Raw genomic sequence first — 26103 nt, forward strand, 5'->3', positions numbered from 1 at the left:
GTCTACCCAGCTGATTCTGCAGGCAGCTTTCCCACTCCAACAACAGGGCACATTCACCCAGGCCTCACAGCAGCAGCAGCAGCAGCAGCAGCAGCAGCAGCAACAACAACAACAAAGACAACAGCAGCAATCTCACCACCAGAGGCACCAGCAGCAGCTGAAACCGCAGCCCCAGAAACAGCAGAAAGCCCCGTCATCGCACAGGACTGACAGTGTTAGCAGCCAACCTCAGTAAAGTGCAGAAAAAAAAAAGTTCAGATGACTGAAACTCTCACAGGGCTGATCCGGTTTTCTTTGGTTTTGTGGCTGCCACAAATTTCCTTTTCCCCCGTAATGATCGCCCTCCCTTCCTCCAACTAAACAAAACCAATCATAGGAAAAAGGAAAGAGTCCACAAGGAACTCGCTTACGATTGTCTCCATGGCAACAAGATGGATTCAGATCCACTTTTTCCGTCGCGGGAGGTGGAGTTGAGGGAGCACTGGTATCCGTGGAAGCTCCTCCACAAACATCCAGAGAACGTTTTAATCGCCACAGTAACGACAGACTTTTTAAAAAGGTGCGTCAAAAGTGGACTGACCTTGTACAGATTAACTGTATGATATAAAGAAAATGTGTAAATATCAAGTATAGCCTAACAGGAAACAGAAATGTAGTATTTTATATGATTGCATGGAAAGAATAACTGTGTAAGCTTTTATTAGTCGCTTTTGAAAACAGAATTTTTACTTTCTTCAAGTGTTTTCTGGTCAAAGACTGAGCAGAGACTCCCCTCCCTCCCTCCCTCCTTCCCCCACTTACCCAAAAAACAACAGAGTCCAGATTAAGGCTTTAAAGTTCTGTCAGTTTGTTTAAAAGTGGTTGGGCTTGGGTTGATTTTCTTTTGTGGAAGTTGTGTAACTGTGTCTCTTAGATGATACTGGCTCTTTTTAACTTTGTAATTCTACATTATGTTTGGCAAGAAACAAAATTACAGTTAAACTGAATTATTTGCAGGTTGATCACTGTACGTATAACGGGTTTAGTGATTCCAAGTGCCAATAACAGACACTTTTTATTTCAAGCAGACTATTCAAAGGCGTATATATTTTTCAACAAAATATTACCCCTAATAAACTTTAGCGTGTGTATATAGTAGGGATTATTTTTGAATAGAGAGCCCTATACATAACAAAATGGTTTATCCTCACCCTGAAACTTCAGCACTTGATGTGGTTGTGTACAGTAAATCACTGTCGAGACCTAGTTTGTTATCTGTGGCGTGATTCTGTGAGCTAATGTGTGCTTTTGGGAATACAATCTTCGTATGTGTGTTTGCATGAGAGTGTCTGTGGTCGTGTGCGTCTGTTGCCCCTTGTGTCTTACAATAATTGACTTAGTAAGTGTTTGGAGTTGCTGGATGGTACTTGTATTCTCAGGAATGTGGGAAGTTTTGCTTCTGCCTCAGTCTGGAACCAGACCAGGAAGGATTAGACAGTGATGCTGCAAAAGACCAGAGGAAGAAGTGTCGCAACATAAAGGGTGTGGTGGTGACCGAGTCAAATCTGAACCGTAGTCATTTTTGTTTCCTTGTGAATGTAGATGTGAAGGATGGCGACTCTAAAGAGAGGGGTAAAAAATATCCTTTTTTTTTTGTTGTGGTCAGAGAGGTTGTTGAGATCCAGGGGAGCAGAAATATAAAGAAACCTTTGTCCGCTTTTATTCAGATTTGAAATCAAGTGACTGTTGCACCAGTGAACCTGTCTCATGGTCTTCTGTATACTCAGTGTTTTATCCTCATTTCTCTTCCTAGGCCTCAGAAACCCTCATGCAGTTCAGTCCACTCAGCTCTCAGTTCTCAAACGGCAGTGAAAACCAGGACTGGGCCATGGTCCATTTTTAAATAAAATGGAAATGGTCTCATCTCCTGTAATACAGTCATAAGCCATATCAAACAGAAAAGCCTTGGTTTGCAGGAAGTTACGGTGGTTGGCAATGGAGCATTTAGAATGTGTTGTATTATCACCCAGTGTAGAGTGTGTGTGTGTGTGTGTGTGTGTGCGTGCGCGTGCGCGTGCGCGTCTGCCTGAGTGTGTCCTCTTCTTGAATCACTTGGAAGTCAGTATTGGCTTCCTCTGATAGCCAATCAGTTCTTGCGTTGCAGTATAAAGTAATAATTGTAATATTCAAGAAACTTCCTCTTCATTAGGGCTCAGTATTCTGAAAGCTCATGTGTGGGACAGCTCAACTTGAATTCATGTTTGTCAGTGTGAGAGAGTCTGTGTGTGTGTGTGTCTGTGTGTGTGTGTGTGTGTGTGTGTGTGTGTGTGCATGTTAACTGTCACTGTAACCCACTATATTTTCATATGGAAACGTGTGTGTGTGTGTGTTTGCGTGTGAGTGAGGAAAGGATGGATGGCAATGCAGAGCATTGGTCGCCTGTCAAGCTAAGCTGGCTACTGTTATTGTTTTACAATGACACACTGCCCAACAAAACTAACTACACATCATCGGACCAGTCTCGAATAGTAACCCTCAGAAAAGCAACTTTAATATAGCGTAAGTAGCAAATCCTTGGATCTTTCCACAAAAAAAAGAGACTTGTTAAGAGACTTTACACTGAGGGACTTACTATTCAAACCAGGTCTTCCACCCATCACATAGCTAATATATGTAGATCCTCTATGGACTAGTCTGTTTAAAGCATCACTTTAAAGGATTATGTTTAAATCTCTATAGTTTGTGTCACTGATATCCAGCCCAAAGAATGTAAAGGTGTTTTTAAAGAGACTCATGGATGTTGTAACTGTTGATTATGGAGAAACTTTGATCAGCGTTTTGATGAAGGAAGTTAAGAGGTATGCAAGGAAATCATGTCTCTAATGGCAAGAATCCACACATAGAATCTGATATACAATCTTATTTACAGTCTTTGCATTTAAAAACAAACAAACCATAACATAAAAAAAGTTAAATGTTTGCCACAATAATGTTCTGACAATTTATGGATGGGTAAGAGGATGTTTGAAATGGGATGCCACGGAAAAAAAGCAAAAAAAAAAACAAAACAAAGCCCTCTACACAGATCACTAGATCCTAGATCTAGGATAATACTGTACACATACACAAAGCTAAGTACACCAGTATTCAGTGTAAAATGGTGCTATGCTCACCTGTACTGTATGTATGTATAACCCCTCCCTATGCTCTTGAACTGTGCCCCTTTATCTACCCCAAAGTCAAATGTAATAATAATAATAATCAATATTTTGAAGCAAAAATGTTTGCTATTATAATCCCTTTCTCCCCCTCTTGGTCATTTTGAAAATAAAAAATGTTGCAAATATTATCCCTGACACATGTCTACTGTAGTTATGTTGTGTTTCATGGTCTGTTGGCCAAGCTCGTGGTGTGGCAACATCTGTGCACCACTTGGATCCAGTTGGAAATACTTCAATACTTGTTAAAAAAGGATTACAATGGAAAAATATTTGTGTTATTGTTTTTTACCATCTCCACCATTAAATGTTTTATTATGCTCTGTGCAGACATGTCTTCATGTCCTTCTCAGATGTGTATATACACACACTCAGGCCTCTTTATTAGGTACAGAGGACACCTAATAAAGTGGCAGGAGTGGCACCTGGTGGTCTTTCATGTGTTGTACGTTCACATATGGTCGCTTACTGTCGTTGTAGTCATTTTTTTTTTAATGTATTATTTTTCTCCTCTACCTCTTGCATGAACTGCCATTTTCAAATTTTGATTTAACTCTGTGAAAAATCCCACTATGATGAGTGGTTATTGAAATAGCCAGAACAGCCTGTCCGGCACTGACCTCCATGCCACTTTTAACGTCCTTAAACATCTTGACCATGCCTAAATGTCTAAATGCAATGCTGACACATGATTGGCTGAGACATTTGCATGAACAAGTAGTTGAACAGGTGTACCTAATAAAGTAAGGGTATAAGGTCATTATAGGTCAAAATGTTAAAGCTGGGGTAGGTGGAATAATTGGGGACTGTGGGTGACGGGTGGCTTTGACCAATCAGAGGGCAGTTCAGAGGGAGAGCAGCTGCATGTATGCGCCTCCTTTAGTGAAAAGGTCGCAATAACAGCATTGGAATAACAACTGTCTACACTGAAGTGCAACCTCAGAAACGCACCCAAAAAAAAGATTCTAAAAAAGAGTTGGAACACTGAACACAATAAAATGTGTGTCAGTATCAGTGAAGCATGTGAGACGCAGCTCGTCTTTCACGTGTGCATCACCACGTGTGTCTGCCTGAACTCCTGAGGACAAAGAGCAGCGATCCTGAAAATGTTAGTATTCTCACAACAGTCTCTTACTCTTCTATCAATTTGCCGACGGCGGCATCGATCCATGCCAAGCACACATCTGCTGTGTGTGTGTGTGTGTGTGTGTGCGATCAGCGTCAATCCGACTCAGCTGTGCTGTCTCTGCTGCCAAAGGTTAACGTAACCTACGATGGCCAACACACCTGCAGTTCATCAGCTGATTAGCTTTTCTCACAGTATTTTAACCCAGAATCACTTCTTCCTCCGGCGTTGTGGTCCAGCTGTAATAATTGGCAGGAGTGAGTTTGCAGAATATTATGAAGTCATTTTTACCAATTATAAGCAGGTCACATGAATGTATGTGCCAAATGTAAAGAAATGTGTAAGAAATTAGCTTCAAGAGGCAAACGAAAGGTGCATGAAACCACCAAAATCAACCGTTCTACGCAAACATTTCTGCCACACTTCAAGAAACTTCCTCTCTGCGTTCCTGAGATATCGCTTATTCATGACATTGGGGTACACTCTGAAAGAATAGGGCTTCTGGCTGTCCACAGTATGGAGGCATAAATAAAACAAAAAAAAAAGGAAGTGGACAGTTTCCAGTGGTCCTACCATCACAGGTACTTTATTATTACAAGTCAACCAACCGTATCAAAACTACAAGAACCTCAAAACCAGTGTACATAAGCTCTCGTCTAACTTTCGTCACCACAACAATGCATTCAGTGTTTCAAAAACAAAACAAATCTAAAGGCACATCTCTATTGTATTTACATTGCATACATGATGGACACAAATCAAGAAAAAGGACAACACAAAACACCTGGCCACAGTGGCTTTGCTTAGCTATGACTAAACTAAAGCTACTCCTAAAAAATACATACAGTGATACACCTGTTAGATTTTGTTAAGTCACAGTATTCAAGTCGACAACTCTGAATCGCTCTGTTTTACCCAAAGCATTTGAAGATGAAATCTCAGGCTGAATGTGAGCCAAAATGTCTCCCGCTGCTGATATGTCGCGTGGTTTCGTGCACAAGTCTGTTTACATGGACGTGCACCTAAAACCCTTACAACAAAGATCAATGCGCCAATGTGGAAATAAGACAGAGGTCAACACTTAGAGCTCAGTGCAGGGTTGTAATATATATATATATATATGTACAGTATCTATATGTTCGTCTGTGTGAGTGAGCAGGAAGGACAACAGTGACTATGTTGTTTGTAGTTATTTTGCGTGTGTTGTTAAAGGACAGGGTGAACAAGGATGTGATGGTGCGAGTGTTACATGGCATTAGGTGTGTGCAGGTAAATGTACGTGTGTGTGTGTGTGTGTCAGACATAGTCCTGGAAGACGTCAGCCGTGTTCTGCAGTAAAGGCTGAGTGGGTGCTGTGGTGCTGCAGACGGAGCTCAGCCTCCGTGATGACGCTCTCTCCTGTGCTGAAGGACCTGCAGCGTTGCTCAGCTTCAGGTACACCTGACAAACAAAACACAGTTCTGAAAAATGCTGCTGTTTCCTGTTTGCATCTGCAGAGTCATTCATGCAGTGGTCTTAAGAAATAAATAAATAAATAAATGAATACTGCAATTAATGCAAACTTACATTCTTTGTGTTCTCAGACAGCAGTAGCTCAGTCCTCTCCACCAACTTCCTGAACGACGGCCTTTTCAAGGGATCGTGGTTCCAGCAGGACAGCATCATGTCATAGCTACAAATGGAAGACGGTGGTGAGTTTTAACACTAAACCCGACTCCTCATGACTCTTTCAGACACACAACCTTGATTAACACAAGTTTTGTGCCGCTCTCGGTATAAGTGGATTTATCGTATCGTGTCACTTCAGGCTAATAAAAGAAAAACAACAGGTCACAAAACAACTCTTTTAATTTGTATTCATGTGCTAGTTCATAGTTTATTTAATATCATAAAGAAAGGTTGAGCTGCATCCGAGAGTCATATAATCAATTGGTTGACTGACTTACATAAAGGCCCAGTGTGTAAGAAATATGACGCTTTTCCACAATACAGTTCTAGCACGACTCAGCTCTGCTTGACTTTACTTTATTGTGCTTTGTAATACCTGGTACCTGGTGCTTTTTTAGTGTCTGCTCTGGCAAAGTTCCAAGCGAGCTGAGCCAATACTAAAATGTGACGCCTATAGACAGACTAGCGGCCACTGGTCAGAGAGCGTCACCATGAGCGCGACGTCCGACACAAGACTCAAACCGAGCGATGCCGAACTGTAGGTCAGTTAAAAAAGACTTAAAAATCCTGAAAACGCTGTGGTGTTGAGCTGAGTAGAGCGAGTAGTGCTAGAACTGTATCATGGAAAGGTTTCATTACTGACATCTGGTGGTGAGACTGAAGACTGCAACAAAGAAAGGACTCCTCTCCTCACACTTCCACTCTCTGGCTGCTTTCTATGTTTTGGTTGTTACAGAAACTTGATGGCACAAGATGACGGCCTCCATAAAGCAAGGCCTTTTGGCCTGGAGTTAAAGGAATAATTCACCGATTTGCATTTAGCTTTGTATTACTAGAATAGGGTAGTAGTTTTGAAAAAATGTGCTTCCCAACCTCAGTTTCCCCTGAGTTGAGAATTATCACCAGTGACACTTGGTCCTGTTAGCGTAACTGTTAGCAAAGATGGCGGACACTGTTTACATTCTGGGAATGAGGTCCCGTCCCTCTACGAGTGGGTCTAAAAAGTGCGGAACTAGCGTTGCAGTTTCAAGCCTTGGACCAAGGCTCGGACCAAGTGACACTAGTAAGCATGTAACAAAGAAAAGAATGAAGATATTTCTCGAGAAACTGAGGTTGGGAAGCACAGTTTTTCAAAAATACTACCCTTATTCTAGTAATAGGCTACAAAGCTAAATGCAACACGGTGAAGTATTCCTTTAAGTAAAGTAGTAAAGGCTGAAACATTTTTAATTCCAAAGCAGTCACGTACATACACTGACATACTTATGGTAAGCATTTTCAATTACTGCCAATACCCTCTCCCCAATGTGACACACTGGACCTTTTAATTGCTTGATTGATTGTTTTTCTTGGTAAATTTGTAGTTAATTAGTAGTAAATGCGATACCTTTTAGGTTTCTGGTTGGATAAAAACAGATTTGTGCTGTTGGAAATTATGATAGATATGTTTTTATAGACCACAGAATGAAATGAAAGAGGAAATACTAAACTCATCGAACTCATTGAGGTAGTATATTCAGTTCCTGCCAATAGGACCTCCTAAATGTAACACCGTCAAATATTCTTGTATTTCATTAACAGTTTAGGTTCTAAGCAAATATTCATTGGTTCTTCCGTGTGTGTATCAAACAAAACAATCGCTTTCTCTGACACTTGATGTCACTTCATTGAAAGAGTTGCTGCTCGATAAGCAATACAATGATGATTATTGTGCAGTATATGCAGTCATTATCCTCAAATAAGAACACTTACATCTCAGCAGGAGCAAACTCGGGTCTATTCATCCTGTGTCCCTCGTGAATCATCCGATAAAATGCCGACCCCACCTGCATCCCAGGGTACGGACTGTTACCTAAAACACCAGCACACAAAAGACGCGCACGTCAAAAATCGTGATGACCTACGTTGTGTATAACAATCGATACAATTTAGTATGAGTCACGACACTAAGTGCATCATCAGAGCCGCTGACCAGGCTACAGTCAGCTCAAACTGATTATAATAATAGCTCAGACATCATGAAGCAGATTCAACAGTAAAAGTCTGACGGGAAATGTTACCCAGAGAGAAGATTTCCCAGAGCAGGATGCCGTAGGACCACACGTCACTCTCAAAGGTGTAGACGCAGTCAAAAATACTCTCGGGAGACATCCACTTGACCGGAAGTCGAGCCTGCAGGAGGAAGGGATGTGATTACATGGAGGATTTCCCCATGTTGTCATTCTTAAAATCATATAATAATAATGTTCCTAGTGTTGTTTAGTGGTTAAGGATCCTAAGGTTGTCACACATACAAGGTCAGTGTACATGAATTACTTTTAGACTTTTCTGGACTGTAACTGGTTTTAACAAACCAGTTGCACGTTAATGATTGCATATTTATGCGTCATATTGCCCACATATCTATCAGGTCAGTCATAGCTTACGTCATCAGGACTTGATCACTTTTACTGTCCCCTCTGTCCCCTCAGAGCTTGGCAAAAAGTAATTTTCCTACTTTGCCTATATTTTAGAGTCACTGGAGAAGGCATCTTTGGGAACGTGCTCCTGCTCCTAGTATTAATCTTTATTCTCTCCTTTATTGTTGTGTTGTCTGTCTGATAACCTGTATAAATAAAGGTTAAATAAAAAAAATAAATAAAAAAACCCACAAACCATATAAAAAAATCATGATAGTAATTTTTTAACCCATGGCACCTTATGTAAATATTTTGTTTGTGTTACTGTATACATTTTTTATATCTTAGGGTTATTTTATTCTATTTATATGCACCAAAACACCAAGTCAGATTCCTTGTATGTGAAACTGGACATGACAATGAAAAACCATTCTGATTCTGATTCTCCTCCTTTCTCTCCTGCTTCTACCTCCAGCTTGCAATCAGCGCACCTGTGGCGGGAGCACACCTGCTCCCAATTTACTCATCAGCTCAGGCTTCATATTTCCTGGTCCTGCAGTCACTCATTGCCAGATCGTAACAGACAACTCTGTCGTAACGTCACGGCTCTCCTGAAAACCTTGTTTACTTGTTGTTGTTTTTGTCTTTTGCTAATCCCTTTGCTCTCCTGTGTCCAGTGCTCACTCCTGCGCCTTTGACGCTTCTCCTCACTGTTGTTTGGAACCGATCGCCGCCTCTACTACTGGCACTTGTTTGAACCTTTTGAATAAATTGGTAAAAAACTGCCACGTCTCCTCGGCTGCCAGCTCTTGGGTCCTAAACTGATTTGTAATGTCAGACAAACAAACAAACATCACATCATCTCCATCCTGGATTTTCTCCACTGGCTTACTGTGATATTTCTGATCACATTTGTTTGCTTGTATGTCTCTGGCCCTGAGCTCTACAGCAGAGATTGTGACTCCATATGAGTCAGTGTGCAGCCTTAGATCTTAGGGCTTCATGACCTTTGATGAAATAAAACTTGCAGATTTAGTGGAATCCTTATGTTCTTATATTCTCATCTTGCTTTTAATGCTTTTCCATTGATCAGTCTTTCAGTTGCTCTTTTTAATTCCCTCTAATTCCCTCTTATTTACCTTTTGTGCACTTTTCTACTTCTGCATTTATTTATTTTGGTGTGTGAAATTTTGTGACTTTGCCCTTTTGTTTCTGGCACCGAGTATCCTATCGGGTTTGTTTTGAGTGCTACTGTACATACTTAGTATTACAATTAAAGTGAATTGTTCCTGAACAGTGTGAAGTATGCTTGGCAATGGAGGAAGGACAGAAGGTCACAGAGACTCACATTTCCCCGTAGCACATAGCTGGCATCAGTGGTGATGTCACGTGCCAGCCCAAAGTCACAGATCTTTGCCACCCGGCCGTGAGTCAGCAGAATGTTTCTGGCAGCGAGATCTCTATGGATACACTACACAGACACACACACGCACACACACACGCACACGCAAGGAAAAGAGAAGCAAACACGGAAATGATTATTAACACTGACCAGGCTCTGCAGTCCCAGGTCAGGTAAAAACTACATTAAAAAAAAATGAAGTACCATTACAGACAACATCAGTCTAGGCACAATTGCATAAATATGTTTGCTTAATTTAATAAAAGACACAAAAGTGCAGTGAGGGGAAATCATTTAAAGGCAGACAAGATGTCCTCTTGTCTGGGAGAGTTTTCATTTAAATGTAGGAAGGTGGCTCCCTCTGTTTGCACGGTAAAAGCAGCTTCTTCCCAGCGTTCAGCTCTGATTATATAAGCTTTCGCAGCTGACAACGTACAGCACGCTGGCCCTGAGCCATGACGTGATTTATAAGCTCACAGCAGCGTGTTTAAACCTCGCCTGTAACTGCGCTATAAATATTAACACGACGCATTAAAAACCCTTACGTTCTTGGAAGTGATGTACTCCATTCCTTTGGCCACTTGGTAGGAAAAGCTGAGTAGATCTTCGGCGTCCAGAGACATCTCTTCTATATCATCTAGTCAAAAAAAACAAAAACACATTGTGTTCTTTAGTGACTGAAAACAGGGATTAAATAGACTTTAAAGGGGGATATATGTAAGACATGTATGATGTTAAGTCTTTAAATGACCTGGATGTGTCATTGGAGAATATTGGAGATATTGTTCTTACTGATACTGGTTTGGCCAGTTTAGTCACAATTTATATTTTCATTTGCCTGCAAACTCTGTTTGTGACGCCGGATATTTAATTAACATTTATTTTTTTGTCATCTATTCTTGACGCCTTATTGTCTCCTCTCCATCATGTGATGTTTCTTTGCAGCTGTGGCACTTTCACTTTAAAACGGTGCCTGTTGCTGACACAGCGAGGGGAATGAATCAAATAGATTTGATGTTTATAAAAAATAAAACACATGCTGGGACAGTTGTGTATTTGTAGGTGCATGAAAACAGCTGGGTAAAAGTGCAGCTTCTCAACTTTGGCAAACCATGCTCATCTATTATTTGAATTTAATGAAATATCCATATACATATATCCCCTTTAATTCTGCGTTTTAATGAATGACAAGAAACATAAAATTCAATTGTTTTCTACCTGACTGGGAAGATCGTTCCTTCTCAGAGGGACGCATGGACATATATCCTGTACGAGTCTCCTCTCCGCTGCACAACAACACACACACACACACACACACACACACACACAAACAAACACACACATACACACGTATTATAAGTATTTATATTTTTCGATACAGAAATCAGTTTCCAGGGACAATCACACACATACACACACCTTTTAGGCTCAGATTGGTTTGAAACGTTGCGATAGTAACCATCACCAACTTGGGAGTTAAGGAAGGACTCTCTTTTTCTGCGCAGGAAGTTGAGGAGGTCGCCATAGCAACAGTACTCAGTGATCACCAAAATTGGACCTGGCAGAGAAAAAAAAAAATAATAATGATGTTAAAATGGCACAAGAGCACAAACACAAATCCAAGCTCTAAGAAGAATTTGACGCCTGGACTATAAGAGTGCATGTATTGTATTCAGATAAGCTTAAACAAGATGTGTGTCTAAAGGCTGATTTCACTATTTTGTGTTCAAACATTTTTTGTGTCAATAGCTTTAAATGAGCTTTTCTAATGCAGCAAAAACATCTTACTCATGCTTACTTGTGTTCGGTCTAATCTAAACGCTGCATTATAATCAATAGAGAGGGCTAGACGGGTCAATGGTATTGATTGACAGAGCGCTAAATTCGTGCCCAGTCAAAGTGCATCACGTCGTCAAATCTGAACCCGCTGTACACTGACTGTCCAATATCTTGATTTTCAATAAAGGGCTGTGTGTACGGACAATACTCATGATCATAAAGAGTCAATCGATAAATAAAATCCAATGAAGCAATACAGCAAAGACAAATACAATATTAACAGATTCCACATTATTGGGCTAAATGTGTTGCAGCGCCTCCTCTCACCGCCAACAGTACAGGCTCCCAGCAGGTTAACAATGTTCACGTGGTTTCCAAGGTAACTAAGAACCTTCAGCTCCGACATGAGCGCCTCCTTCTCCGTGGAGTGAGCGTTAGCTGAGAAGAGAGCATCACATGGTTTTTTATCGGCACATCGTACAGAAGTGCAAGTTAAACACACGCCATTAAATGTCCTTGTCATAAAATATTATAATTAGACAGTTACTGGTGCGTCAGTGTGTTGGTACATGCAGCTGCTCTGGGTGGCACTAGTTTTAGCAACTTTATTTACAGTTAGTTTGCAGCACAGTGGCTGTCACTATACCGGTCACATGGTATACCTGAGGGCTGGTGAGATGTCTTATGGGGTATAAAGGCTAAATAAAGAAAATTAAAGTTGGAGTCAATGTTTTTATTATTTAAGTGTAAGTTTGGAGGGGAAATCAAGGGCAAGTCTTTGGTGCAACTGCTGTCAAACCCCCTAGACTTCTGTTCTGAGAAATAATGAGGCTCTCTGAGTACAAACAGCTTTCTGTGTGGGTGTTAAATCTCAGTGGGGTTTTTGTGTTTTGCTTGTTTTTTTTGAAAAATACAGGGAAAATGTGACAACACTCTCCAGTATTTTTATTTTTGAATTCAGCCTGTTTTAACCTCTCGTTTGCATGTAGTTCATTGAGTAAATGTAATGTAATGCACTTTATTTTCATAACCCTTTACAACACAGGTGAATAAAAAAACAAAGAATAATAAATGTCACCACACTATTGGGTATTAAAAGGCATTCTGAATGAATAAGTTGTGAGTTTAGATTTGAAGAGGCCCAGGTCAGTGATAACACATGTCAGGGGGGAGATGATTCCAGAGACTGGAGGCAGCAACTGAAAAGAATCCCCAGTGTTTATATCATGACCTGGGAACGTCCAGCAAAAGCTGGTTGGACGACCACAGAGCTCTGCCGTGCTCATGGACAGTTAAAATTTCAGTTAAACAGGCTGAAGCAAGGCCGTTGAGGGCTTTAAAAAAAAAAATCAATATTAAACGTTTAAAATCAATTATAAAACGTAGCCAGTGGAGAGACATTCTGCATTTTGCACTAGTTGAAGGCGGCTCAGGTTTCTAACAGTCGAGCTGAACAGAGAAGACAGGGCGCCAAAGCCGGCTGTTCCAGAATCTCCAAACACAATATACTCAAACACTCAGACGAGTAGACTTACGTTTGAGCATCTTAACAGCGACAGTTGTGACAGTATCTGCAGAACAGAGTCCGTACGCTGTCGCCCTTACTACCTTTCCAAAAGCGCCAGAGCCCAGCGTTTTACCTTTAACACAAAAAAATATATTAAAAAAAATAGTATGATTCTATTTTCTCACAAATATACTGTACATAGCTGAACAACCACAGTCATACCAAAGCGCAGTTTCTGTCGAGGAAACTCCCATTTGGAGTCGTACGGCAGCTGCGTGGGGTCAATATAAATGTAGTTGTTGCCATGGATACTCTCGATGACCTTCCACTGGATTTGGAATTTTGGTTTCTGTTGAGTTTTGGAGAAGAGGACAATGAACATCAGTTTCCTGAGACTGTGACTGAAACTGAATTTCTACTGCCTTCAGACATTGTCAAGCAAGCGCAAGGTTGCAGATACATTTCAGTTGGCAACTTTTATTAAATAGATTCTATTTGCAGAATCTTGTATGTACTATTATATTGTGTATATATATACATATATATATGTATATGTATATACCCCATGACCCTCATGTGGAGGACGAAGTGGTAGACAATGAATGGATTTAATTAACTTAATGGGGTGTTGTATTTTACAGTGACTGTGTCTCTGTCCATGTCTAAATGACATGCTGCAATTAAATTCATTTCACATTCATTAAATCCATTCATATTAATTAAGAGGTATTCTGCTCGCTGCAGAATGTCATTACAGCACAAAAACTAGTCTGATCTTATCATGATGCTTCCATACAAACAAGATGGAGGCACAGAGTTTACTGAAGAAAGCTGAGGAGCACTGAGACAATGTCTGAACAGTTAAGGCATCATCGCAGGTTCTGGCGAGCAGCGTGCCAGGTCTGATACATTATAGTTAGTTAGACTTGAGATAGTCTATCCGGTCCAGATGCCTGGCGCCCTGGTATCTAGGGAGGGAACATTGAAAGGCGCCTAGTTTGTGTCTTATCCTACGTTATGTCTGTTTATTATGAACACCAGCTCTGGTTATAAGAAGATGTGAGTAATTAAACTGAACATTTTCTCTCACACAAAGTGCATATGGATGGTGCCCCGATGAATTAATATTGATGTCTATAAATCCTTAAACTAATTAACAGATTTGAATGTGGACTGACAGCAATATATGTACATGATGATTTATGAGATTTATTAGCCTTATTTATTATTCACTGAGATTAAAATACCTCCTCATCACAGTAACGATATGTACTGTGTGTGTGTGTGTGTGTGTGTGTCTATGACGTGTTTCTTCTCTTACCTGCATGTACTTGTACAGCAGCACCAGTAGAATGAGGCTGAGCAGGATGCCAGTCGTCACCATGCCAGTGAGAAGAGGCGTGAACAGTTTATGGGGGATGATGCGTTCTGAGAGGAGACACACAAATAGCACACAAATACAAACGCACAATCAGAAATCACACGGGGCTTTGAAGTATTAATAACATTTACACACAACAGACTGAAAAACAGCCCCAATGCACAATCACGCTGCTCCACTTTAATACAGTCATTTTATGAATGTTTTTTATTTTGACTGGCTACATGGTGGGGCAGTGGCTAGCATTGTTGCCTCACAACTGTCCATGGTGTACCCCACCGTTTTGAGCTATGTCATGTGGAGGATAAAGCCATAGAAAATGGATGAGTGGATGAGTTATAAGAATTTAGGCACTTTTAAACGACTAAATGCTGCTTTTTGTAGTATGTTGTGTTTTTATACGCAATGACACACTATTTTAGTTGGTTTGAAATAACACAACATATAAACTTTTATTCGTCCCATGACAGGGAAATTTAAAGGTAATAAGGAAGTTTTTTTTTGGCTGGTAGTGGTCGACTGCAGGCCATCGCTGGTTACATCTGTGTTCTGTTACTATTTAATAATAATACATTAGATAATGGTAAAAAATAATCTCATAATATTCCAACTTTATTCTCATAATATCCTGACTTTATTCTCATAATATTGTGACTTCATTCTCGAAAGATTAAATTTTTTTCTCTTCAGTTTGGCCCTAATACTCGTTTATCTGGACAGCCTTAACAAAACTTTATCCCTGACCTTAACCAGTTAGTACCTAACCCTAACCTAACCACAGTTCAAATCTTAGCCTTCAACTTCCTTGGAAATGAGGTTCTGCCACATCAGGACCAGGTTTTGGTCTCCATGAGAACTATACATGTTGCCTGTTCTCCTCTTTTTTCCCTGTCCCTTGGTGTGGGGGCGTGGCCAACTCTCCTTTCCCTTTGCAGCTGTCTTCAATCAATCCTCATCACCTGCAGTATATCTACCCGCCTCTTCTCCTCTGCCACTGCCACATCATCTGTCAGTTTCCACAGTGGGGTAACAGTGTTGGCCAGCTTTCTTGAAGTTTTTTTTTTTGTGTGATATTTTGTGAAGTCTCAAATTGTTTGTCTGCCTCTGCTCACGTCCTAAACGCCTGTTTCATTCACCTGCCTCTGTCTGCCCTGGATCCTGGAAAAACTTGTCATAATAAATTGCAGTCTGAGGTCATTGTTCTGCAAAAATGGGTCACTAAACTCACACACACACATCCTTTTTTTCTCCAGCTTTAAGTCAGACAGCTGCAACAGTGGTGTTTGTTTGTGTGACAAGGATTAACATCATATAATCCCAGCCTGCATAGTCAGCATATACTAATCTCATTCAATCTGTGACCAGTAACCACACACCTGGCCTCTACTACACACACAGGGTCAGTGGGTTTGTTTGTCTGTGTTTATGTGACTACTAAGATGTATGGTATGGATAAGATACTAATCCACATACAAGCTGTGTGTGTGTGTGTACCACTGATGGAGAACAGTGTGTAGGCCTCCTCCCCCTCAGTGCTCGCCACACATTCCAGGGTGTGGTAGTGAGCCAGATCCTTGGTGATGTTCAGGCGGCTCTCAACTTCACTCTTACCAAATGTGGACTCTGTCACCACGGCGACCTCCGGGGTCTCCAATTGGGTGGCATTGGGCAGGTGTGAGCACCTGTGGGAAGGATTTACAGGTCACTTTTTGGGGTTTTAGGCTCCACCATGCCTCCTAATTTATTTAGCAAACAGACATGTGTTGACATTTACAACATTTACCCGTCACTTCTGTTTTACAAAAATGTCAACTGTTTTATTTCACGCCTTCAATAAAAAAAAAAAATTAAATAAATAAATAGGTGCATGTGTGCCTGAACAGTGAAAACAACAAAACAGTTGCTTTGCCAGGCACCTGGTTCGAAATGTATTAAAATACTAATGCTGTATTAGTCATGGGCTCAAGTTGACAATGAAATAAAAACAGTGTTAGTTTGTGCAGAAGCCGACCATCTGTTTGTGCTTGTGTATTGTGCACCTGCCTCTGTCGGTTCACTCTGTGAAACCATGTAATACTGCACCACTGTCTTCAGACCAGGTTTTTGTTTGTCAGACGCGCAAGTTCTTTCAAGTGCAACGAGATAATGATGCAACATAAGGCCCTTTATCTCTGATCTCCAGGGGATCTTGTTGTATCTCATTTCTTATCATCATGGACCATAAGTTTAATGAAGGCGCGTCTCATTGCTGGGGTCTAATTGCTAAAGTCTTTCTTGGTTTGCTAACCTCAGTAAATAGTATTAAACATGTCTAAATATGTTGTTGGTGATGATGATATCTTTTGAAAATTATAGATGATGGAAATTAAACAGCTATTAAGAGGTGCAGATGCTTGTGCAGTTATTTCCCTTTACCAGTTATCTTGAAATCATGGGTGGAATCTGAATATGTGACAATATAAAAGTTAGTTTCAACAGGAAAATCTGAAAAAGAAAGAAAGAAAACGCCTTCTTCCCTGTCTGTATTCTTTAATTTTGATAAATTTCGATAAAACAGTCCTAGACTAATTTAGTCTATGCTATAGGCCTTTTGCACAGCGGCCATTTTGACAGATTTTTTAAGTAATAAATTACAATACAAACTGTCAAATCCGAAGTTTAAGGGTGAGTCTTGACTCACTGTCACACTGCCCTGACTTACATGAACTGAACAGAGACATTGATAAAGTAAGATGTTTTTTTTTTTGCTTTGTATTACTAGAATACCATGTAGTATTTTTGAATAACCTGCTTCAAGAAATATCTTTACTCCTTAACGACGCAAATCACGTTATTTTGTGAAATTTACAAGTCTGTAATGTATTTACAAACAAATTCCTCGCAGGGATTTGTGTGTTTACACAACTAGTACTCAGACTATGCTCTGTAAGCAGGGGGTGTGGCCTATGGCTCTGTGGCCTTGCAGGGCAGCGAGCCCAGTGCATTCTGGGAGTTGTTGTCGTTCAGCCACATGAGTCAAAAATATATTTTCGGCCTTTTTCTACGTCAAGCAGGCACATACATGAAGAATAATGTCACATTTCTACTCCACAGATGAGCCAGTTTTAATAAACGTTCACCTTTCCAGCGGTGAAATATTCCTTTAACGTGGAACAGTAACACCTCGGCTTTTCTCATTAAAACATGTCATAAAATGGCTGCTGTGCAACTAGCCCATTTCACAAATAATTCAAATACAAATACGTGTTATGCGGGTTGGAAAATGTCTTGGTTGCTTTTGCTTTGTTGTCAAAACATTCAAAACAACGTCTGACTGCTAATGATGCTAATGAGGCTAATGCTGCTAATGATGGCAGTTAATCATATTCCAGGACAAACCCCTTCTGGTTGTACAGCAACGCAAAGCATTAAAGACGTAAATAGGTTTACCTCCAGCTCATGATGATGTGTAACTGTGTACCATAATCTTTTCTATCTAATTCTGATGTAAACAATCTAATAATGTGAACATTAAGGAAGTAATAAACACTCTTGTGTACCTCGTGTGGGGCAGCTCACAGAAATACCAGCTGATTTTAGGGACCGGATAACCTGAGGCAACGCACCGCACCTGTCCGTCAACAGGCCCCTCCTGGGCGATGATAACAGGTTTACCTTGTAGAGACAAAAGAGAACATACAGTTGTTATTAACATACTTTATATGCATATCACATATTGTACATTGAAGACTTTCAAATTCAAATTTTCATCATTCTCTACTGCTCAAACTTTGAGGAATTGGGATCTAGTTCCACGACATGTACACTTACTACTGACATAAACGTGGAATAAATGCTTGACCGATGCGTCCTTATGACCGGCTGAGAACTCATAGATCCCTCCTTCCGAGCCGAGAACCCTCACTAGCCTCAGCTCACTGATGTATCTGGTAAGACAAAACAAACATGTCAGATTCCGTCTCTGTACACTCATGTGTATTTACTTGGAAGTGCGTGAATGTGCGTGAATGTAACTCTACCTATATTTGCGGCGATGAATGCTGATGACGTGCTCTGTGGTGTTGAGGAGCCGCTTGCCGTTGTAGGACCAGAACAAGAAGTCAGGTGACGGATAGGCATCTAATTCTGCTCTGAGGCTCAAGCTCTCCCCTTCTTTAACATCTGCCTGGATTGGACTTGGACCTCCTAACAGGGTGATGAAGCCCTGATCTGGAGAACACAGCAAAAAGAAAAGTTCACCTCTTTAACCCACATATTCTGTAGATCTCACATGACCGTCCATGTATCTGCATCCAACATCTTGCAGGACATACTTTACAGAGTAGTACTGTGATTTTACTGAACTTATTGTTTTCCTGCAATTTGTCTCTTCTCCTTTTTGGTTATGGAAAACCTACATTTCCCATAAAGCCTGATAAAAAAAATAGAAATAGAAATAGAAAAAAAAAGCCTCAAAATGGCAAAATATAGCCAAGATACATGATTAACCATGTGTGTGATAATGTTCATCTATTTGACTTTCCACTCCAGGATCGTTACTTGATTAACAGAGGCTCAGTAATCCATCCAGTGGCTGCTTATACTACTCTTGTTTAAATGTGGAATGTGTAGATCTTTTACATTTATACATTTTGAATGGTTAAAGGGGAATTTGACCGTGAAGATTTTGTTGGGTGACTGACGGAGATTATGATTTGTGTTAGCTGTAAAACTGACTCCGTCACGGACTGCATCCATCACAAAGGAATTGAAGTAAAAGTCTAATAAGGTAAAAACCACAAAGACAGCAACATGTATATGAAATATGAAGCAACTTCAGCGATCACCTCGGATGTCCAACTGCAGCTGTGCAGAACTGGTGCCTCTCTCGTTGTGGGCGAAGCAGCGGTAAGTGCCTGAGTCTGACTGGTTGACACCTGGGATTAGGAGTGACGTGGCTCGCTGATAACCGCGTAATCCCGACAGGATGTGTGAAGCCTGAGATTCTTCAGGATGCTGCAGGACATTGAGGGCAAAGGTGAGAGGTGCAACAGGTGTAATGTCACACAGACCCAGTGATTTACATACATCAGGCTAAGTCTTAAATTATATTTTACAGATGACAGGTCTGTAGTCAGATTGGTAGAAATTGGGAAATAAAACTATGTATTGTTTTTCAAATGTTATTTCCTCCCCTAAAAATGTCTCTGAACTGTAGTTGATTTTTCATGGAAGAAATCTTTTTTTTTTTTAAATATATATGAGCTTGTGCCCTATGTATTATATGCAGTATATTGTACAATTTCTTTATTAGTAATATTATTAATTTTATTACTGTGTCCGTCTTCTCCATGCTAGCCATGGCTCTGAATAAAAAAAAAAAATATGAAATAAGTATTTGGTTGTATGAGATAAGATAAGATAAGATAATATAAGCAGCACAGGTAGAACAAAAGTATAATGTAATAAATATTAAAAACATGCATTATTAACATCTAGGAGTAGAAAAATATACAACATATTACAATGTAGACAGTGTGTAATAATATATAAAAAGGCAAGTCAATCTAAGTTCTACATCTTGTCAGTAAGTCTGAGGTCTGTTACACATCTACATCTGTTTTGCTCCTTAGTTCCTACATCAGTCTCACCACTGTTGAAGGGAAGTGCCACTTTAGACTGAAGTCTGGGTTGACATTGGAGGAGCTGCAGGTCAGAGAAAACTGCTCTCCTTTCCTCAAGATGACGGTGTCTTTCTGGGACAGTGTGATCACTGGAGGCAACACTGGAACTGGACCAAGAGAGAGGAAAGTAGCATTAAATATTAACATAATATGATGTAATATAATGTCATATAACAATAACACAATAACACGTGTCCTTCATCTTTCTACGGGTGTTCAGGAACACTGACAGATACTCATTTACACACAGGATTCCATATGAATTGAAGAAGGAAAACATTAGTATAACTATAACCAGTTATGTTGCGTACAACTTCTGTTTTTCTTTAATGGCAGGGAATGCTTTAGTGCACAAACACAAACACACCATACTCAGTCACATGACATTGTCCACACACATAGTGAATGATCTGAAATCCTGATAATAAACGACAGCTAATAACCCTTAAGTGGGTCTGTTTGAACTCAAAACACCGCCATCATGCACGGTTACTAAGCTTTGTTCAGTTTGAATCTCTAATCCCTCTATTCCACAGCTATTTTATGTGCAGTAGGTCCAAGAAACACTGTACAAACATTCATGGTGCCCAGAAGATGGATTCTCCTGACTTTTAAACACATTGTATGTCATTTCTGTTATAAAGGGGTCTTTTAATCAAAATTGGGACGCAGTGTGGGATCATGAGAATTGTTGTCTTGTTTGGTTCCCCTGTAGGTTTGCACTTAATGTGCAGAACCTCGGTAACATAATACATAAAATGAGTTATAGCAGAAGCAGAGATAAATAAGGTGGATGAGGTCGTTAAAAGGCGACCAATATATAATGGGTCAGTTACCAGTTATCTTTGAGTAACTTGGTATGCTAACTGATAGCTCTTATTTTAAACCTTTAGTCAACAACCTTCTCAAACGCCTTGGACTTAACTTTTCATTTCAGAAACACACATGGCTTTTCTTTTAAGGCACAGCAAATATTGACACGTGCAACCTTTGCCGGACATGATACATGACTGTCACCACCACTGGAGCTGTGTGTCAAAGGTAAGACAGCAGATGCTGCCCACATTTTAATCATCACAAATTCTCTATGGTAAATTTTTTATTTTTTATTGTAGAATAATGTTAGCTAGAGCAACAACGCACACTCATAAACACACTAATGCACAGACTCATGCAGCAGTAGGTCTGGTTCCTGTAAATCTTGTTTCATTTTCTCATTATCTGCAAATGTATGCCTGTCAGTTCCAAACATCAATCATCATTGATTACTTATAATCAATAATTAATCATCACCGCCAAATGCTTATGGATACCTTGGGATTTGTCACTGGGTGAATCATTACAAGTCCCCAAAAAATTTGAATGAACACGTGTTTGCTGCTAATTTGCAAATGCTACCATACCTCAGCCAACCCTGCCCTTCTTCATTAAGTACATCAAAAAGTGCCAGTATGTGGTTTGTCCATTCTGGGCTACTGTATACGTGTTGCAGTGCAACATGGAGCATCATTCCAAAAGTAACAAAAAACACAATTAACAATGAATCACTGATGGTATTCACTCCCCTGTGTCCTCTTCTGTTAAACCATCTGTCCTCATGTCCTCCTTCACAACCACCATGAACTTTCTCTGAGGTCTTCCTCTTTTCCTCCTGCCCGGCAGCTCCATCTTCAACGTCCTTTGTCCAATATAAACCATCTCCACCTTACTTTATGTCCAAAGTGTTCAACCTGAGCTGTCCCTCAAATATACTCATTTCTAATCCTGTCCATAGATTCCCCTAAATCCTACGCATTAGAGAAGGCAAATGCTCTGGCTCTGCTTTCCACTGAATTACTGGCAGCATTAAGCTGCTTTTAGAGAGAAAACATTAGCTGACTTTACTCTCAGACATGTCTTTAATATCTTTTCTTTGGAGATTTATTTTCTCTTAAGGACTGCTCATTCAGCATCCTGTCCTTCTTCTCCTTTCACTTTTAAATTACTTATCACCCATATGACAAATCTTGTAAAGTTATGCTAAATGGGGGGAACACTAAACATTCAGCAACACAAGTCATATTTGGGATCTCTGTTGTGCATCACACCGTAGCTCTTACTTACCGAGCCGCACATCCACTGTGTATTGGGTAGATGTCACTTTGAGTCCACGAAGCTGTCCCACACAAACGTAACAGCCCTCATATTCCTTTCTCACATTGCTGATGATGACACCTCGCTGGAAGCTGTGGTGGTAACTCATGTCAAAGGGCAAAGGTCGTCCATCACAGGTCTCTAACGCCAGCAGAGTGACCTCGGGGTCAGTCACGAGGCACGGGATGGTGCAGTTCTCACCTGCACGCACCAGAATGACGTTCACCATGGTGCGCTGGAAGGCGTTTTGGGCATCTGATGAGGAGATGAAAGATGGAAAAAGGGGGCGATGTTATTTGTTGTGCAATCACAGGTCTCTTCCCCAATCACTGACAACTCACCTTTCACATAAACATAGATGGAGTTGTGCTCCAGTGTGCTGTTGTTGACACAGACATAACGACCCATGTGGAAGGCCTGCACCGACGGCACTTTGACATACGCCACTCCACCGTCCTCCACCTCTCCCTCCAGCCTGCGAGCCCTCTCCCACTGCCACCTCAAGCTGGATGGGGCACCAGGCGTGGTAGCATTGTCATGGCAACGCAGCTCCAGCTTTCCCCTCTTGGGAATCACTATGTGAGGCCCACTGGGGGAGATGATTAGCTCACACCACACTGGAACAGAGGGGGGAAATGGTATGGTTGATGTATGGTGGTCCTCGATGCTGTTTGTGATGACTGTGCTGGATTCAGTTTGGGTAAAAGATCCAGCAAAGGTGGCACAAAATAAAACAAAACAAATACACTACAGTAATGTAGAGCAATATCAACAGATCAAGTGATCAAAAAAAATAATACATTCAGAAAAGTTGTCAGGCTAATCGAATAATCACTTCACAATGTGATGTTAAACAGATATGCAGACACCGATCCCCTCAGGACAGGGTGCTATCTAACCACCATGGCTCAATTGAACAATCAATAATTATGCGCTGTCTACCCGCTGAGTAATCATGCATTACTAAAGGCTCCTCAATCTATTTCCTTAAGATAGTAAGTCAACTTATCTAACATTTCATCTCAGTCTACCCCCAGCAGCCAAAATGTTTTCTATCCCCCCCCCTTTTTTTCAGTTCTTTTTTACAGTTTTCCACATGATAGGCACCATTCCAAGAGCAGGATTTTCATGTGACTGTTGTGCCTTCAGGCCTGGCAAGGCTGAGAAAGCAGGGAAGAGGGAAAGTAGTAAACAGGGATGCAAACAGACTCCCTCACACACCAGTACCTGTTTATTTACAGGCTTTTACAGCGGATATCTTTCAGATTGTGTGTTTTACAGCTCGAACAGAGTTGACTGAGGAACCCAAAGGTTTTGCTCCATGACTAAACAAAAACAATCTTGCGATGTGTGAGCCAGAGAGCTGCTGGATATCAGTGCTGCAGGGTGTGTTTGTGTTTAAAAGATGTGGCTCTCCTTTCTGCTGCTGCCAAGATGAGGCGCATGACCTTTTTTTATTTTATTTTGGTGGAATACATTATTAATTAAACATGGTAGAAGGATACACACACACACACACACACACCTCTCTATAGTTGTGATGACACCAATCCAACTGCATGTCTAAACCCAAACCTTCATCCAAAACTAAACCAATTTTAAACCTATTGTACGTTAACCCTCGACTAATCTAAACCTAATGTTCACATTAACCCAAAAACACAAGTCTGAAACCACAAGTTGTGAAGACTGGTCAAGTAAGTGCCTGTACAATGTCACAATGCCATCATAGCAATGGTTTTGAGCCACAGTTTATCTTCACAGCCTAAGACATGTATTCACAAACACACACACATACAGGCTTGTCCTTTGAGGACATAATACATTCTCTAGCTCCTTGTCTTAACCCTAAACATCGCAACTTAATACCTACTTCTGGGGGGAGGACAGTGGGAGGACAATCAGGACATAATGCAAATACCAAATCATAAAAGACTCTTTATAACTGTGGTTTGGAGCCAACATTTATCATCACAACCTATTCATTAATTGAATGAAACCAACTCATAACTGTGAAAAATATAATAAATGACCACAGTGTCACTGTGTCTTAATAACAAGGGTTTTGAGCCCAATTTGGTCCTTGCAACCCAACTACACGTGGCACCACACACACACACACACACACACACACACACACATCATAAATCCTTAATTCACCTCTTAAACTTCAAAAAGCCCCTTGACATTATGAGGCATGGTTCATCTTCACACACACACACTCTCTCTCACACACACACACACACACACCTGTTGCTCGCCGGGAGAGCATACATCTCGGTTCTTGGACACACAGGAGTTATGCAAATGAGTCCTGATATGATCAGTAAACTTGTGCCGGCAGGTTGAGCTGACTGGACCGTTAAACGCCTCACAATGTAAACGTCGACCACGTCTCCACAAACCGTGAGAAGATTGTGTTGTGGTTTTTTTTATCTATAGTCACGAGATGCTGCGCAATGATACGAACATTATGACGTGTTTCCAGCTAAAGTGATCAAATCAATGGAGGGTAAAAAAAAAAAAAAAAAAAAAAAAAGTTATTTAACAAAAAAAGCCACAAACACATGTCCCTATTATTATTATAATAGAACATACTGTATTACATTGAAGTGAAGAAACAATATAAGGGTCACAATAAGCCAGAAGCTCTTATTTCTTACCTGTTAGTGGCATCAAAACAAACAGTGAGGCTGAAACGACCCAGTGGCTCCTCATGGTTCGTGGTAGGTTTTTTTTTTGTTTTGGTTTTTTTACTCTAATCCATGCGTTTCAGGAGCAAAAACAACCATTCTGAGGTTCAGAAAACAAAGACGCGTCCAGACCAAATCCACTGTAAGAGCAGAGCAAAGGACAGGTCCCACTGTGGTGGTGGTGGTGATGATGATGATGTGATGATGATGATGAGCGCACTGTAATAGAATGATCAGGTTGAGTGCGAACTCCCCTGATGGATTTCAGTGGAGCAGCTTAAAGGCACAGTGCAGCGGCTTCCTCTCCCTCTCCCTCTGCCACTCCTTTCTGCTCCGCATTGGCTGGAGACTGGCCAAGGTGATGAGGCGAATATTACTGGGAAAAACACCTTCTGCGTATTTTTACGCAGTCACTGCATCACAGGGGTGCGATCCGAACATTGGCTGTCCCCTCCGATAAGACCACTTTGAATGTGGTGGCAACATTTTAATCATCCTCAGGCACTGGCCAAGTATTACATAAACATGTGCTGGAAGTTTTCATATTTGAATCAGAGACTTAAAGCTGCAGTGTGTAACTGTTGGTGTGTTGTTTTGGCCTCAGTTTGGTTTAAGTGAACTGAAACCTAATACATGCTGGTAAGAGTCTACAACTTATTTTTGATTATGTGTTTTTACTTTTAGGGCTGCAGCGTTTATTTGACTGCTAAATGACTCGTCAACTATGTTATAATCGATTCATGCTGACGTATTTAAAAAACAGCCAAAGGCTTTCCTTTATAAATAGGCTTTTCAGTTAGACAATGTTTTTTATTGTTTATGTTTTCCTGTTTCTTTTAATGTTGATATTTGATGTATTTTACTTGTATTGTCTTGTGAAGCATAAAATCAGTTTGAGTGTTTTTTTTTTCAATAATTAAAACAAGCTTTCTTATTTTTCAGCTTCCTAAATGTGAATATTTTCTGGTTTCTTCACTCCATATAACAAATAAATAATTACAGCTGATGAATTTTGGTTTGTGGACATCATCAGATCAACATTTTTCAACATTTTATGACCTTTTATGGAACAAACAATTAATTCATTATGAAAATAATCATTCATAGCAGCCACATTTCCTTTATTGAAGAATTAGTTTATAAAATACATACTGT

General features: G+C 40.4%; 2 protein-coding genes across 10 annotated transcripts in view; one reads left to right on the forward strand and one right to left on the reverse strand.

The window, feature by feature from the left end:
- clockb (clock circadian regulator b) overlaps positions 1-3335 on the forward strand; it is an 18026-nt gene extending 14691 nt beyond the window's left edge. For all 9 annotated transcript variants that reach the window (XM_058640310.1, XM_058640317.1, XM_058640316.1 and 6 more), the window contains one exon: positions 1-3335. This exon is cut by the window's left edge and continues 26 nt beyond it. In XM_058640310.1, coding sequence (XP_058496293.1) covers positions 1-235 — 235 coding nt within the window. In that variant the 3' untranslated portion in view covers positions 236-3335.
- Positions 3336-4880: 1545 nt separating this feature from the next.
- On the reverse strand, positions 4881-25358 carry kitb (KIT proto-oncogene, receptor tyrosine kinase b). The gene is made up of 21 exons (XM_058641520.1): positions 24919-25358; positions 22597-22872; positions 22226-22510; positions 20090-20229; positions 19286-19454; positions 18479-18668; positions 18270-18385; positions 17999-18113; positions 15954-16141; positions 14400-14506; positions 13301-13427; positions 13107-13211; positions 11899-12009; positions 11212-11350; positions 11011-11078; positions 10338-10429; positions 9739-9861; positions 8052-8163; positions 7744-7843; positions 5890-5995; positions 4881-5763 (listed from the first exon to the last, which is right to left on the reverse strand). The coding sequence occupies exons 1-21, from the start codon at positions 24971-24973 to the stop codon at positions 5620-5622; spliced, it is 2868 nt and encodes a 955-aa protein (XP_058497503.1). The 5' UTR covers positions 24974-25358; the 3' UTR covers positions 4881-5619.
- Positions 25359-26103: the final 745 nt, after the last annotated feature.

Source organism: Solea solea, chromosome 10 (genome assembly GCF_958295425.1).
Source record: "Solea solea chromosome 10, fSolSol10.1, whole genome shotgun sequence".
In the NCBI taxonomy this organism is placed as follows: domain Eukaryota; kingdom Metazoa; phylum Chordata; class Actinopteri; order Pleuronectiformes; family Soleidae; genus Solea; species Solea solea.

What these genes read in the sequence shown, in the direction of transcription:
- kitb (XM_058641520.1), bottom strand. Translation starts at nt 24,973, where the DNA reads ATGAGGAGCCACTGGGTCGTTTCAGCCTCACTGTTTGTTTTGATGCCA. An exon ending in ATTCATCGCCGCAAATATAG is followed by an intron (nt 18,386 to 18,478) that starts GTAGAGTTACAT and finishes TTGTCTTACCAG; the next exon opens with ATACATCAGTGAGCTGAGGC. An exon ending in TGCTGTACAAGTACATGCAG is followed by an intron (nt 13,428 to 14,399) that starts GTAAGAGAAGAA and finishes AAAACTCAACAG; the next exon opens with AAACCAAAATTCCAAATCCA.